Source organism: Rana temporaria, chromosome 1, assembly GCF_905171775.1.
Source record: "Rana temporaria chromosome 1, aRanTem1.1, whole genome shotgun sequence".
Lineage (NCBI taxonomy): Eukaryota > Metazoa > Chordata > Amphibia > Anura > Ranidae > Rana > Rana temporaria.
Window position 1 is genome coordinate 14814183 of NC_053489.1, and position 12640 is coordinate 14826822.

The 12640-nt window shown below is 46.5% G+C and overlaps 1 protein-coding gene across 1 annotated transcript in view; it reads left to right on the plus strand.

The window, feature by feature from the left end:
• Nucleotides 1–12342: 12342 nt before the first annotated feature.
• The window catches only part of LOC120909759 (vomeronasal type-2 receptor 26-like), a 31251-nt gene continuing 30953 nt past the window's right edge, over nucleotides 12343–12640 (plus strand). The window contains exon 1 of the mRNA XM_040321872.1: nucleotides 12343–12371. Coding sequence (XP_040177806.1) covers nucleotides 12343–12371 — 29 coding nt within the window. The remainder of the gene's footprint in view (nucleotides 12372–12640) is intronic.

Below are 12640 nucleotides of genomic sequence, written 5' to 3' on the forward strand. Positions count from 1 at the left end.
CCGCAGAACACCCTGTAAAAATCTATAGGAGAAATAAAAAATGCTAATTTTAAAGGCTAATATGCAAGTTATTGTCCTAAAAAGTGTTTGGCATCCTGCCCCAGGGGACATGTATCAATTAAGGTGAACTCCGCCATCAAATAAAAAAAAATGACATGGGGTTCCCCCCAAATATCCATTCCAGACCCTTCAGGTCTGGTGTGGATTTTAAGGGGCACTCCACCCCAACTTTTAAAAAAATGGTGTGGAGTTCCCCAAAAAATCCACACCAGACCCCTTATCCGAGCACGTAACCTGGCAGGCCGCAGGAAAAGAGGGGGTGACAAGAGAGCGCCCCCCTCCTGAACCGTACCAGGCCAGATGCCCTCAACATTGGGAGGATGCTTTGGAGGTCTGTGACCCCTCAAAGCACCATGTCCCCATGTTGATAGGGACAAGGGCCTCATCCCCACAACCCTTGCCCGGTGGTTGTGGGGGTCTGCAGGGGGGGGGCTTATCGGAATCTGGAAGACCCCTTTAACAAAGGGGACCCCCAGATCCCGCCCCCCATGTGAATTAGTAATGGGGTACATTGTACCTCTACCATTTCACCAAGGAAGTGTAAAGAATTGTAAAAAAAAACACACACACACACCGTGGAGAAAAGTCCTTTATTAAAAAAAAAAAAAAAAAAACAGCGGTGGTAATCCACTCTCGGTCTCTGCTCCAAGGTTGTCGGTATCCTGCGATGGGTGATCTCCTCTCCGCCGGGGTCCAGCGATGAGAATATCTCTTCATCCAGGTCCGGGATCCAGCGCACGCATCGCCGCCTGTCTCCACCGGAGACAGCCCGGCGAATGATGTAGCTTCAGCCAGTGACAGCTCTTATGTAGGTGAGGGCGGGGCCGCCCGTCACGTGACCCCGCCCCCCTCTTTTTTCCTTCAGAAATGACACTTTGTGCAGGGACAGTTCTAAGCACGGGAAACAAGAGCTACTTCCCAGGCATACTATACACCCCCCTAGGTACGAAATTTAAAGGAATATTTCACTTTAATTGTTTCACTTTAAGCATTATTAAATTCACTGCTCCCAAAAAAACTGTTGTTTTTAAAACTTTTTGTTGCATTGATACATGTCCCCTGGGGCAGGACCCGGGTCACCAAACACTCTTTATGACAGTAAAGACCCAGGAGTTTCTGGGTCTCACCGTGCTGCCGGCCTGGCTGAAAGATTCTTGGCACCATGAGTTGTGTACTTTATTGGAACTGTACAAAGTGTGCGAGTGGTTACACGATCTTGTGGCAGAAGATCATGGGACAGCCTGACAACACATATCAAGTCTGTGGCAGAGACTTTGACGAGCTTTGCTCCAGCTGCTAGGCCAGTGAGAGTAGGCCTATCTGGTGGTTGCTGACATCCAGTGTGGAACTGAATTAATCCTCTGGATCTAAGTTGTACCGGTGATCCGCAAAGCAAAGATACTTGAGTCTCTCCCCATCCCTCTATCCCTCTATTGGAGAATTTTGTTCAATAAAAACCTTGAAAGAGACTTTGTGTTTGGTGCAGACATTTCTGTGGACAACTCTTCAAGGAGAACCCCTGAAATGAGCGTATGGAACAGTAAGGTAATGGCAGGCCCAAATCTAAATATGCCCCTGTTTGTGTGCCATTTATATATTCCATTCTACAATTAATGTATTCAATAATAACATCCCACTTATGTATTTCCCAACATATTATCCAGATCAGTTATCGGTCCACTGACCCTCACCTGAGTGATGGAAAAATGTATCCAACCTTCTTCCGTATGACACCAGACGATCGGGTCCGTTTTGTAGCTATTATAAAATTTTTGCAGCATTTTGGGTGGAATTGGGTTGGAATAATAACAACAGAGGACGGCAGTGGTGATGAGGAGGCAAAAGAACTGAGTAAGATGATGAGAGAACACGGGATCTGCACAGAGTTTATCATTACACTCATTGCTAAAGAAGCAGAAATGATTCAGACAACGAGAATCATTAATGAATCATCAGCTAAAATAATCATAGTGTGTGGAACTTTCACAATGTTCCTAGTTAATATTCTTCGTGATATACTCTCTATTACAGAATCATTCACATTTATTTTGCCACCTACATGGAATAAGATATCTTGTATGAATTTCCATGAGGACGCATTATTCAACTACAGCTTCATTTTTATTTGGCCACAACAAAAAGAAATAAACACCAGTAATTATAAAAATGGTGTCAACTTCTCCAGCTGCTTAAATGACCCCATAATGCAAGATCTTGGGTTTTTCTTCTTTCGCTGCCTTTCCCCAAGCAAAATCAAAAATGACATTTTACAATTTCTCTATACATTTTCTGTAGAACTTTGTACAGAAGTAAATGATGTTTCACCATTTTTTGATGGTTATAGAGATATGACCGCCTATGCATACAAGGCTGTGTATGTTCTGGCCAACGCTCTACATGGGATGGACATGAAGAAAGATAAATTTGAACCAAAAGAATTACAGCACAGAGTAAGTTGTACAATAAGTGTTTATATTACTATGACTCTATTCTATATTATATAATAAATATGTGAAAGGGAAATTCAGGGAGTGAGATGGACGACTATCTTCACCCTCTCTCTCATTTTCTGGGCAATCAGGAAAACTGCAATCACCAACATGTTTCATTTCTCTACACACATTTCAAATATAAATAAACATGTAGCACCCCTTTACTTTCAGAAAGGACGCTATGTCAAATTTAGTGGGGAGTGAGAGAGTTATGTTGCTCTCACTCTGGAAATTGTCAAATTTGGCTGTCGCCAAATCTGGATTGTTCTGTGATTCAGTCTGTACCTCAGAGATGTGGTCTCATCTCTGGGCGGCAGGTGGCGCTAGAGAGATCAAGGCGGAGCCGCTTCTACCCAGCAGCCAATAGGAGGAGTGTTTCCCTCGCGGGGCATGCTGGGGGGGAGTATTTCTGTGGCGGAGGCCATGGTTCTGGGTTCTTCGCGGGTTCCAGGTGCGGCACCCACCTTTAGGGTGTGCGCACATCACGGGCCCCGGCGTTATGGCCTACCAGGCCGGGGTCGTGTGCCACGCGGAGTTCTATACTCTGGGCCCTCCTGGCCTGGAGCGACTGATGCTGCTAAGGGGCCCCAGTGACTTACTGGGTCCCCACTTCTACTAAGAAGATCCCAGGCTGTATTCTGTTCGGTGGGGGATCGGCTTGAGGAGAAACCCGGAGGCAGGTGATCCAAAAGGGCTTGAACGAACCACCGGGGGTCTGGTGACCGGACACTGACAGGTACGCTACGCTGTCAACCGGTGACCTTAACCTAATTTACTGGGAGGATTCGCTCTTCTGTTCACATTGTCAGCATTGGGCCTGTGGCAGAGGTTTCATCTGGCATCTTAATCTAATCAGAGCCAAGTCTGTGGCAGAGACTTGTTCCCCCCCAGAAACCTCAAGTGACACTCTGGCTGCCAGGTCTGTGGCAGAGGCCTGTCCAGGGGTACTTCACCCACTCTGGCTAGAGTGGTGACGTATTGATTCAACTACAGAGGGCAGAGTTGCTTTCTTCATCCAAAGCCTGATACTGCAAGGTTACTCTATTTTCATCAACCTATCCTGTCTACCTCAAGTTGATGTGTTGGTCGTGTTTAGATCAAGGAAATAAAGCATTCAGAAAACCTTATCTACAGATTGGACATTCGGTTACTGCTCTACACACTACCTTCACCCCTAGACATCACATAGAGGTAACTTAATACGCCGATCCCAAATCAATCAGCAGCTCCTTTGGGGGTAGCGCTACATGTGGGGGCTCGTCCGGGATTCGGCTGTTACCTCTGGCAACGGAAATCGCGAGTAAAGATTTATTAAGAGCAAAGAGTGTCATACTTTGAACTCTCCGGTAACGAGGGAGTTAATCCTCACACAGCTAAGCTTGGGCGTACGTGCAGAAGAACATGCGCCTGAAACGTGTCTGGACAAGTTCTTCAAGTGGGAGGAGTCACCCACCCTTGCGTGAGACGTATAACAGAGTCTTTGCGCCAATTCTACAGATCACCGCCCACCAGCGAGAGAGAAGGAGAGACCACGTGCGTGATGTCTGCTGCTGCACTGCCGTGTGCTCTTTCCTAGCGATTGAGACCCCTGCTACTTCACCGGGAGTCTCCAGCATGTTTTCCTTGCCTGGGGTGCCTGTGACGGACACGGGTATCCGAATGTCCACCGAAGGACAATTTGTGCTCTTGTCGAGCAAAGGATCGGAGATCTTGGGACTATTCTGCCCTCGCTGGCAGGAACTGTCCATACTGATCCAGCCGTTCGCCCGGTGCCAGAAGTGCCGGGCCTACCTATTTGTCGCCAAGTCACTCGCCAAAGCTCCTCTGGAGTACAGGGTGAATTATGTCACAGGAGTCATCACCACGGGGGAGGAAGCCACATGGCCAGAGCCATTCACGTCGGTGGCAATAGTGGAAGCGGAGGTTCGGGACATTGAGATTATTTTGGTTTCATCCACCTTGACCCTGCAATCGACTGCCTCGCCTTCTTGCTCACCGGAGGTAAGCCCTGTGGACAAACCGGACCAAGACGATGACCCGACAGGTGTGACAAGTACACAGGCCAAGACCACATCGGAGACCACCACTTCTACAGCAATCTCTGTGTGGTGTGCCTCTATATGAGCAGGGCCTGTTCCAGCCTCCCGCAGCCACGGTCGAGGCCTACCTACTCAGCGTTCCTTGCCGGACTGGCCAAGGGACCCTACAGCCAAACCCTGCGGTTACTTGCCAGCGGAGGAACTGAACTCGTTGGACTTTGATTCTCTTTCCGACGATGGTGACCTCCATGATGACATGTTTGAGCCGAGGTTTCCAGAGACCCAGGGGTTTGGAGGATTCCGTGCCCCCTACGCTACTCGGAGGAAGAAACTCTCCGGCCGGAGCGCATTGCGTGGGTCTCAAGTTCCGTCAGTGGACATCCCGCAAGTGACCTGGGGAGTTGGTGAGTCAAATCCTGTTCCTTCCCTCACTGCTCCCATGCCCCATTGCCGTGCCCGCTCTGAAAAGGGCACCGGACGCTATAGTGCTGCCGGGACGCGGAGACCCACGTACCTTGCCTAGATTGGCCAGGCTACAGTGCCTGGTAGTTCAAAAGGTTGCTGCCAGCCATGGGTATGAGTACCCCTACGTGCCACCTTCCCTTTTGAAGAAAGTAGACGAAAAACGGGAAGCATGGTGTCAGGAAGCCATCTGGACACATTTAAAAGTGCCCCGCATTCTTGAGGGTACGAATTTGGGCCTGTCCTATTTAAACCCCAGGTTTGAGCGTTGCCACCGAGAGTGGAGCTGGGGTCATCAAATTTACAGCGACCGGGTCGTGCTTAAGTGCCCTGGGAGAGAAGACCAGGTATTTTCGTTCACCACGACCACTGCAGAAGGTGACATTATCATTCTTCCTGACCTGCGGTTTTAAAAATAGGTCATATGCCTGTTCCTCTTGACCTATTTGCTTTCAAGAAGTTCTGGACAAGGGTTCTTACCCCCACTCAAGTTGTTTTTTCCCCTTTTCGCCCTGGCCTCTCCGGATCCACATCACGGCTTATGTGAAGAACTTCAGGGGGGTTGGGTTCCGTCAGTTAGTGGGGGTCCTTGCAAACTTCTCCACAGCATTGAAGGAAGATTCAGCGAATAGAGTTGAGCGGACACCTGGATGTCTGGGTTCGGACCCGAACCCGGACTTTGAAAAGAAAGTTCGGGTTCGGGACCGAACCCGGACTTTGACCCGAACCCCATTGAAGTCAATGGGGACCCGGACTTTTGACTACAAAAATGTCTCTAAAAAACTAAGGGAAAGGGCTGGAGGGCTGCAAATGGCAGCAAACTGTCGGGAAGAGCATGGCAAGTACTCTGAAAATAAATGTGGATAGGGAAATAACTCAAAATGGCATAAAAAAATTGCAAAATGTCGGGAAGAGCATGGCAAGTACTCCTAAAATAAATGTGGATAGGGAAATAACTCAAAATAATGTATTAGGAGGTTGAGGTGGATGTGGCGGTGTAGATGGAAGCGGCGGTGGAGGAGGAGGAGGTAGCCAACACAGCAGGTTTTGGTTTTTAATATATGTATTTTTTGAGAGTGAGAAAGATCTAGGGTTGCTACCTCATCCCTTTACTTCCAATAATTTTTATTGTTATTAATAACTGCATAATACAGCCGATCGTACATACATTCGTGAGAAAACACTTCTCATCATTAAACCATAAGTTGTAAGTCATACAAGTGCACAACAAGGTATAGCATTTTTCAGACATATCAATTTCCTTCTTAAATATAGCTGTCTTGTTAACAATATGAAAAGGGTAAATTCTAAAATTAAACGGTGTCTAACATATGGGTCACACATAATCTGTTGACATGTAGGTGAAACTTACACCATTTGTGTACTTATGAGCCTGGTCTCAACCGAACCGAAGCCCGTCAAAACGAGACGGGTCCAAGCTCAAGTTGTGCCCCCCTCACCGTCAGCGCCCCCATCGGGAACCAAACTGCGCCGACAGCTGGGGGACATCGCCTATCCATTCTTGTCTAGTGGCCGCCAGTAGTGTGTCCCAATAATCAGTAGATATCTATATCTGCGGAATCAGTTTTGTATCTAACTGTTGTGTATGTATGTGGAGTATGCAGAAGATGTTATTTTAAGTAGTATAAGAAAGAGGAAAAGGAAAAAAGTAGAGGATATGAGGAGTGAGGAGGGGGAAGTGGGGAAGGGGAAGAAAAAAAAAAAGGAAAAGAAAGCAAAGGAAAAAAGGGGAGAGGAGCCTATAAAGCTTAGAAAATTTAGAGACACTGGATATGTTTCTTGATGTATATTTGAGAGATGGTAAGGTATTAGATATAAAAGGGAGAAAATTCCATTAGATCTAAAATCTATTTTTGTTGGCATCGTACCAATCAACCCAGGGTTTCCAGATCTGGTCCCCCACCCTAGAGCTTCGTTGAGACTTCTCAAACAGTATTTCGTGACTAATGTGAAGGTTGGTGGATCTAACTACTCCCCTCAAAGTAGGGGTCTTGGTACTCTTCCACTTTCTGGTTATTTCAAGTCTGGCGCTCAGGAGGATATGTGTAACTATTAGCCTGTGGGGCATAGGGAATTAATCTATTCCTAGGGACAGGATAGCCAAGTCTCTTTTGAAGGGACATGCGTGATTCGTGATTGAACTGATAAGGGCGAACACTTCATTCCAATATTTCCTCAACCTAGGGCACTCTCCTAATATATGTAGTAGTGATCCTCTGTGGCCACATAATCTCCAGCACGCAGGGGAAGACTGAGTATAGAAGCTTGCCAATCGTGAAGGGGTTAAATACCATCGTAGTAAGATCTTCTGGTATAATTCCCAGAGGTTGGCGCATTTAGTGGCTTTGTACACCGAGGTAATTGCACTTTTCCATTGGGATATGTCATATTTGTCTCTGAGGTCCCATTCCCAAGATCTCATAGAAGGTGTTTTAGTTAACAGGGTCTTTTGTCCTAATATGTTGTAAAATAGGGATATTCCTTTTATAGAGGTAGTTAAGTTAGTGAGGTAGAGGAATACTCTCCATGGGACTACAGCTGATAGTTCTGGAGTGTTTTCTAGAAGGTGTGTTATTCTCATAGTCGTGTATTGGTCCTTAGTAGGTAGGCCATATTCTATTTGTAGTGCCCTGAAAGTCTTGGTTGCAGGTCCAATTCGGATATCTGCAACAGTTTGGATACCTCTGTCCCCCCAGTGTTTGATGTTGAGATCAGGGATTAACAATTGCAGGCCTGTTATAGGGAATGGAATGGTTCAGGGGTTAGGGTCGGTTACAGGTTCCCCCATAAATCTCCCCCATGCTTTAAGAGCTGCTTTTATAGTTGGAGAGACGAGTGGGGGAATCCTTGCCATATGTGGGCTAGCTAGCAGTAGATTAGATATGTTAAGGTTTGGGCTCTGTGAGATTTCTAGTGGCAGCCACCTCGATCGGCTTCCGCTCCGAAACCAAGATCTCAGCTGTGCCAATATTGCAGCCCAGTAGTAGTCCTTGAGGTGTACGTGTCCCACCCCTCCTGCCGATTTAGCTTTGACCAACTTGTAGAAGGCGCATCTGGCCTTCTTTCCCTGCCACAGAAACCTATTTATCTGAGATTGAGCAGAAGAGAAAAAACTATCGGGGACTAATATGGGTAAGTTTCTAAACAGGTAAAGAAATTGCGGTAGGAGTATCATCTTAAATGCCGCTAGGCGCCCTGTCCAAGAGGATTCAGTCCAAGAAAGCTCCTTGAGTTTAGAGGGTAGAGACAGTAAGAAAGAGTGGTAGTTGGCTTCCGCTAGGTGATCTGTGTCATCTGTCAATGTAATACCTAGGTATTTGATACCCTTGGTGTTCCAAGTGTACGGGTAATGTTGCTTAATCTTGGTGGACAAACCCTCACTTAGACCCAAACCTAAAATATACGATTTGTTTTCGTTAATTTTATAGTATGAAACCTTGTTAAAGAGGCCCAGTAAATCTTGCGTTGCTGCTAACGATGTTTCTACATTTGTCATAATCATTATTACATCATCTGCAAAAAGACTGATTGAATGTTGCTCCTTGTTGACTTCAAACCCAGTTATTTCTGGATGAGATCTTACCGATTTGGCCAATGGTTCCATTAATAAATTAAAAATCAATGGAGACAGGGGGCACCCCTGTCTCGTACCATTGGTTATAATGAATGGAGCCGATAATATACCTGACATGTACACCTTGGCCGATGGTTTAGAATATAAGGCCTGTATTGCTGTAAGAATGTTACCACTGAACCCGAATGACTCCAGAGTCCTAGATAGGTACAACCAATGAATCCTATCAAAGGCCTTCTCCGCGTCCAAAGATAGGAGCAGAGAAGGCCTTTGCTGCACCTTTGCCATGTGGATTATATTGACCATTCGTCTCGTGGCGTCAGACGTTTGCCTATTTTTTGTAAAGCCCGATTGATCGGGGTGGATCAATTTGGGCATAATGTCCACTAATCGAGTGGCAAGTAGTTTGGCGTAAATTTTGAGATCTATATTGAGAAGCGAAATTGGCCTAAAGTTTGCTGGCGAAGTGGGATCCTTACCTGGTTTTGGCAAGGCTACTATGAGGGCTTCTAACATTTCGGGAGGAAAAGAGGCAGAGGCAGCCGCCGACTGGAACATCTGTACTAAACATGGTGTCAATAGAGATTTGAATTCTTTGTAGTAGTCGCTACTAAAGCCGTCCGGGCCAGGTGATTTGTTAATGGGAAGTGAGTCGATAGTTTTAGAAATTTCGCTGTCGGTGAAGGGGAGATTAAGAAAATCAAGCTGGTCTTTGGATAGCTGGGGGATGTTTATGTTCCCTAAAAATTTGTCTATAATCTCAGGTGTTGGCTGAAAAGTGGATGAATCATCTTTAAGGTTGTACAATTTCCCATAATAGCAGCTAAAGGCGTCGGCAATTTTTTGGGGGTGGGTCACCTTTTGATTTGAATCTGGATGAATAATAAATGGGACCTTTGTTTTGTACCTGTGTCCTTTAAGGGCTCTAGATAACAACTTGCCAGCCTTATTACCCGAAGCGTAGTAGGTCATCCTCAAGCGTTTTGAAGTTCGTTCAAAATTTTCCAGTAGGTGAAGTCTAAGGTTATACCTAAGTTTGGCAAGTTGGTCAGATATTATGCTAGTTGGGTTCTGTTTATTCTTGGCGTCTAATTCTGAAATTTGATTTGTCAGTTCCGTAAAACGTTTCTGCCTCTGTCTCTTATGTCTAGCCCCTATTTGGATGAATATGCCTCTCATGAATGCCTTGTGGGCATTCCAAACTGTGAAAGGGCTTTGCACAGTACCTAAATTGGTCTCAAGAAATTCTTTTAAGTGGGTCCGTAGGCGGTCTCTAGTCTCCCCGTCTTGCAGCAGGAAGGTGTTGAGTCGCCAAACCGGAGCACGGCTACAGGGAGCAGAGTCAGCAAGCGATAGTACTACAGATGCATGGTCACTCCAGGATATATCATTAATTTTAACTGACTGAACCTGAAATAAAACCCTCTGCTCGACTAAAAATAAATCAATTCTCGTATAGACACAGTGTGGGGTAGAAAAAAACGTAAAGTCCCTTTCATTGTCGTGCAGACAGCGCCAAGCGTCGTAGAGATTGTTTTTGGTGATTGATAGCGATAGTGCTGGAAGGTGGCGTGTGGAAGAAGTAGTAGAGTCCATATTCGGATCTGGAACCATGTTAAAGTCCCCGCATAGGATGAGCAGCCCTCGATGGACTTTTTGGATTGTCCTCATCAATTTGTTGAAGAAATGCACCTGGCGTTTGTTGGGTGAGTAAACGTTGACTAGGGTGTAAGTTGTAGAGTCTATTTCACATATCAAAATCAAAAATCTTCCCATGGGATCTCTGATGATGTCATGTAGCTTGAAAGCAATAGTATCTCTGATGGCCGTCATCACCCCCTTGGTTTTTGAGTCTGCATTGGCCATAAACACATGTGGGAAGCTCCGGTGGGAGCATTTTGGAGGAGATTTTGCACAAAAGTGCGTTTCTTGGGCACAAATAATGTCGCAGTGGTGTGTAAGGCCTTCATTCCAAAGGGACTTCCGTTTAACTGGGTGATTAAGCCCTTTAGTGTTCATGGATAGTATATTAAGTGGCATGGTGGTCAGGGGGGGTAGGTGCTATGAGACTGCATAGAGTAATAGTATTCGGTCTTGTGGAGGTCAGCATTATCGCACCTGGGCGGGTGATGTGGTTGTAGTTCAATGGATGGAATGGTAACAAGGGGGTACTCACATGGCCAGCTGTGTTGAGTAGGATTGGTTGGCAGTAGATCCTGGGATCACGTTCTGTAGCGACCCTTGCCAAAATTCCATGAAGCTCCGTTCGGCATCCAGTGTAGAAGAGAGAAGGAGATCTAGGCAGTGATTCAAAAGGTTTTTAAAAAAAAGAGAGAAAACAGAAAAAACAAAACTTTGTTAACCATAACATTGGTGCTGCAATCCTGGTTGCAGCCACACAAAAGGATAGTTCCTTTCCGCAGCAGATTGCTGCAACTTGCAATTCGCAACGGGGGGGAAAAGTTCAGGACAAACTGAGTCGGTTCCGGGTGTAGGGAACCTAGGTGTAGTTAGGGCCCATAGACCATATCAAATGTGCGACTTGGCATTCCTGGCTGTAACCTGCCTCCATTCAGGTTCCACTCGGCGGGGGCTACGGTCTGGGGGAGAGCCTTCAGCAGTGTCAGGTAGAATGCCCCAGTCTCTGAGCAGATCCAGGCCTTTTTCTAAGGATGTAATTACAAAGGTGCGGTTGTCTTTGGTAACAGAGAGCTTAGTTGGGTATCCCCAGCGGTATATGATCTTATGGTTGCGGAGCACTTTGGTTACTGTATTCAGGTTCCGCCGTTTCATAAGTGTGTATTGGGATAAGTCTGCATAAAATTGCAAATCCTGGTACTGCTGGGGGATAGAATCATGTCGTCTCATCACTTGCATAAGTTGTTCCTTAATATGGAAAAAATGCAGTCTTAGAAGTACATCTCTGGGGACTAGCTCAGGGAGATGGGAAGGTTTTGGCAGACGATGGATTCTGTCAATAGTTACATCCAAATCTACCAGTTCCGGCATAAGAGCCTTGAACATGGTGGAGGTGTATTTACATAGATCAGTCTGTAGCACCGATTCTGGTATACCCCTAATCTTCAGGTTGTTCCTCCTGGATCTGTCCTCTAAATCCGCTAATTTCGCTTTAATCCAGTCAGAATCTGCATCCTTGCCTTCATTCGCATCCACTAAATCATTTATTGTTGTGGCATACTCCTCCATCTTTGTCTCTATGTGATCCACCCTCCTGCCCATTTCTTGTATGTCTTTACCCATGCGGTGCATGCAAGACGCCATATCTGACTGTAAAGTGCTCCTCAACGATATTAACATGTCCTTCAGGACAGTATCGATGACAGGCTGGTTCTGTGTGGGGAAGGAGACTATGGAATCGGGTAGATCCCTCGTGTCCTCCCCAGAGTCTGAGGCCTGGCTCCCATCCAGGCTTGCGGCCTTTCCGTATCCCCCATCATCTAGCCTGGGTTTAGATTTAGCTGGGCTGCGGGTGGTCGGGGTTGAGGGAGTAGAGAGTGCTACATCTGGGGATAGCAGTATTTGATTTCGGGTACCTGCTTTAGATGTCTTCCTCTGTGAGGATGTGTGTGCAGGCGAGCAGGCCCCGGCGCCATCTTGGATTCCGGCTCTTCCATGCGGAACGAAGAAGTCCGTTAGCCGTTGCGGTCTCCGGACCGTGTGTCGCTTCCCCGTCATGGCTGCTAGTCACTCCAGGCTCTCCAGGTAGGTGGGAGAGGAATTGGGGTCTCTCTTGGGCTGCTATGTGCCGCTTAGGGTCCCGATGTTCCGGAGCTCCGGTCTCACGCGTCCATCCGGCTTGCGAGTCAAGCCACGCCCTACCTCATCCCTTTAAACCAGAACACAGAGTAATTACACAGGTTCTGGGGCTAATTTACTGTCGATAAGGCACCAAGTGAGTTTAATTAGCAGCAACTTAATCAGCCAGAGAACCTGTGTAATTAATATGTTTTTGCTTTTAAAGGGATGAGATG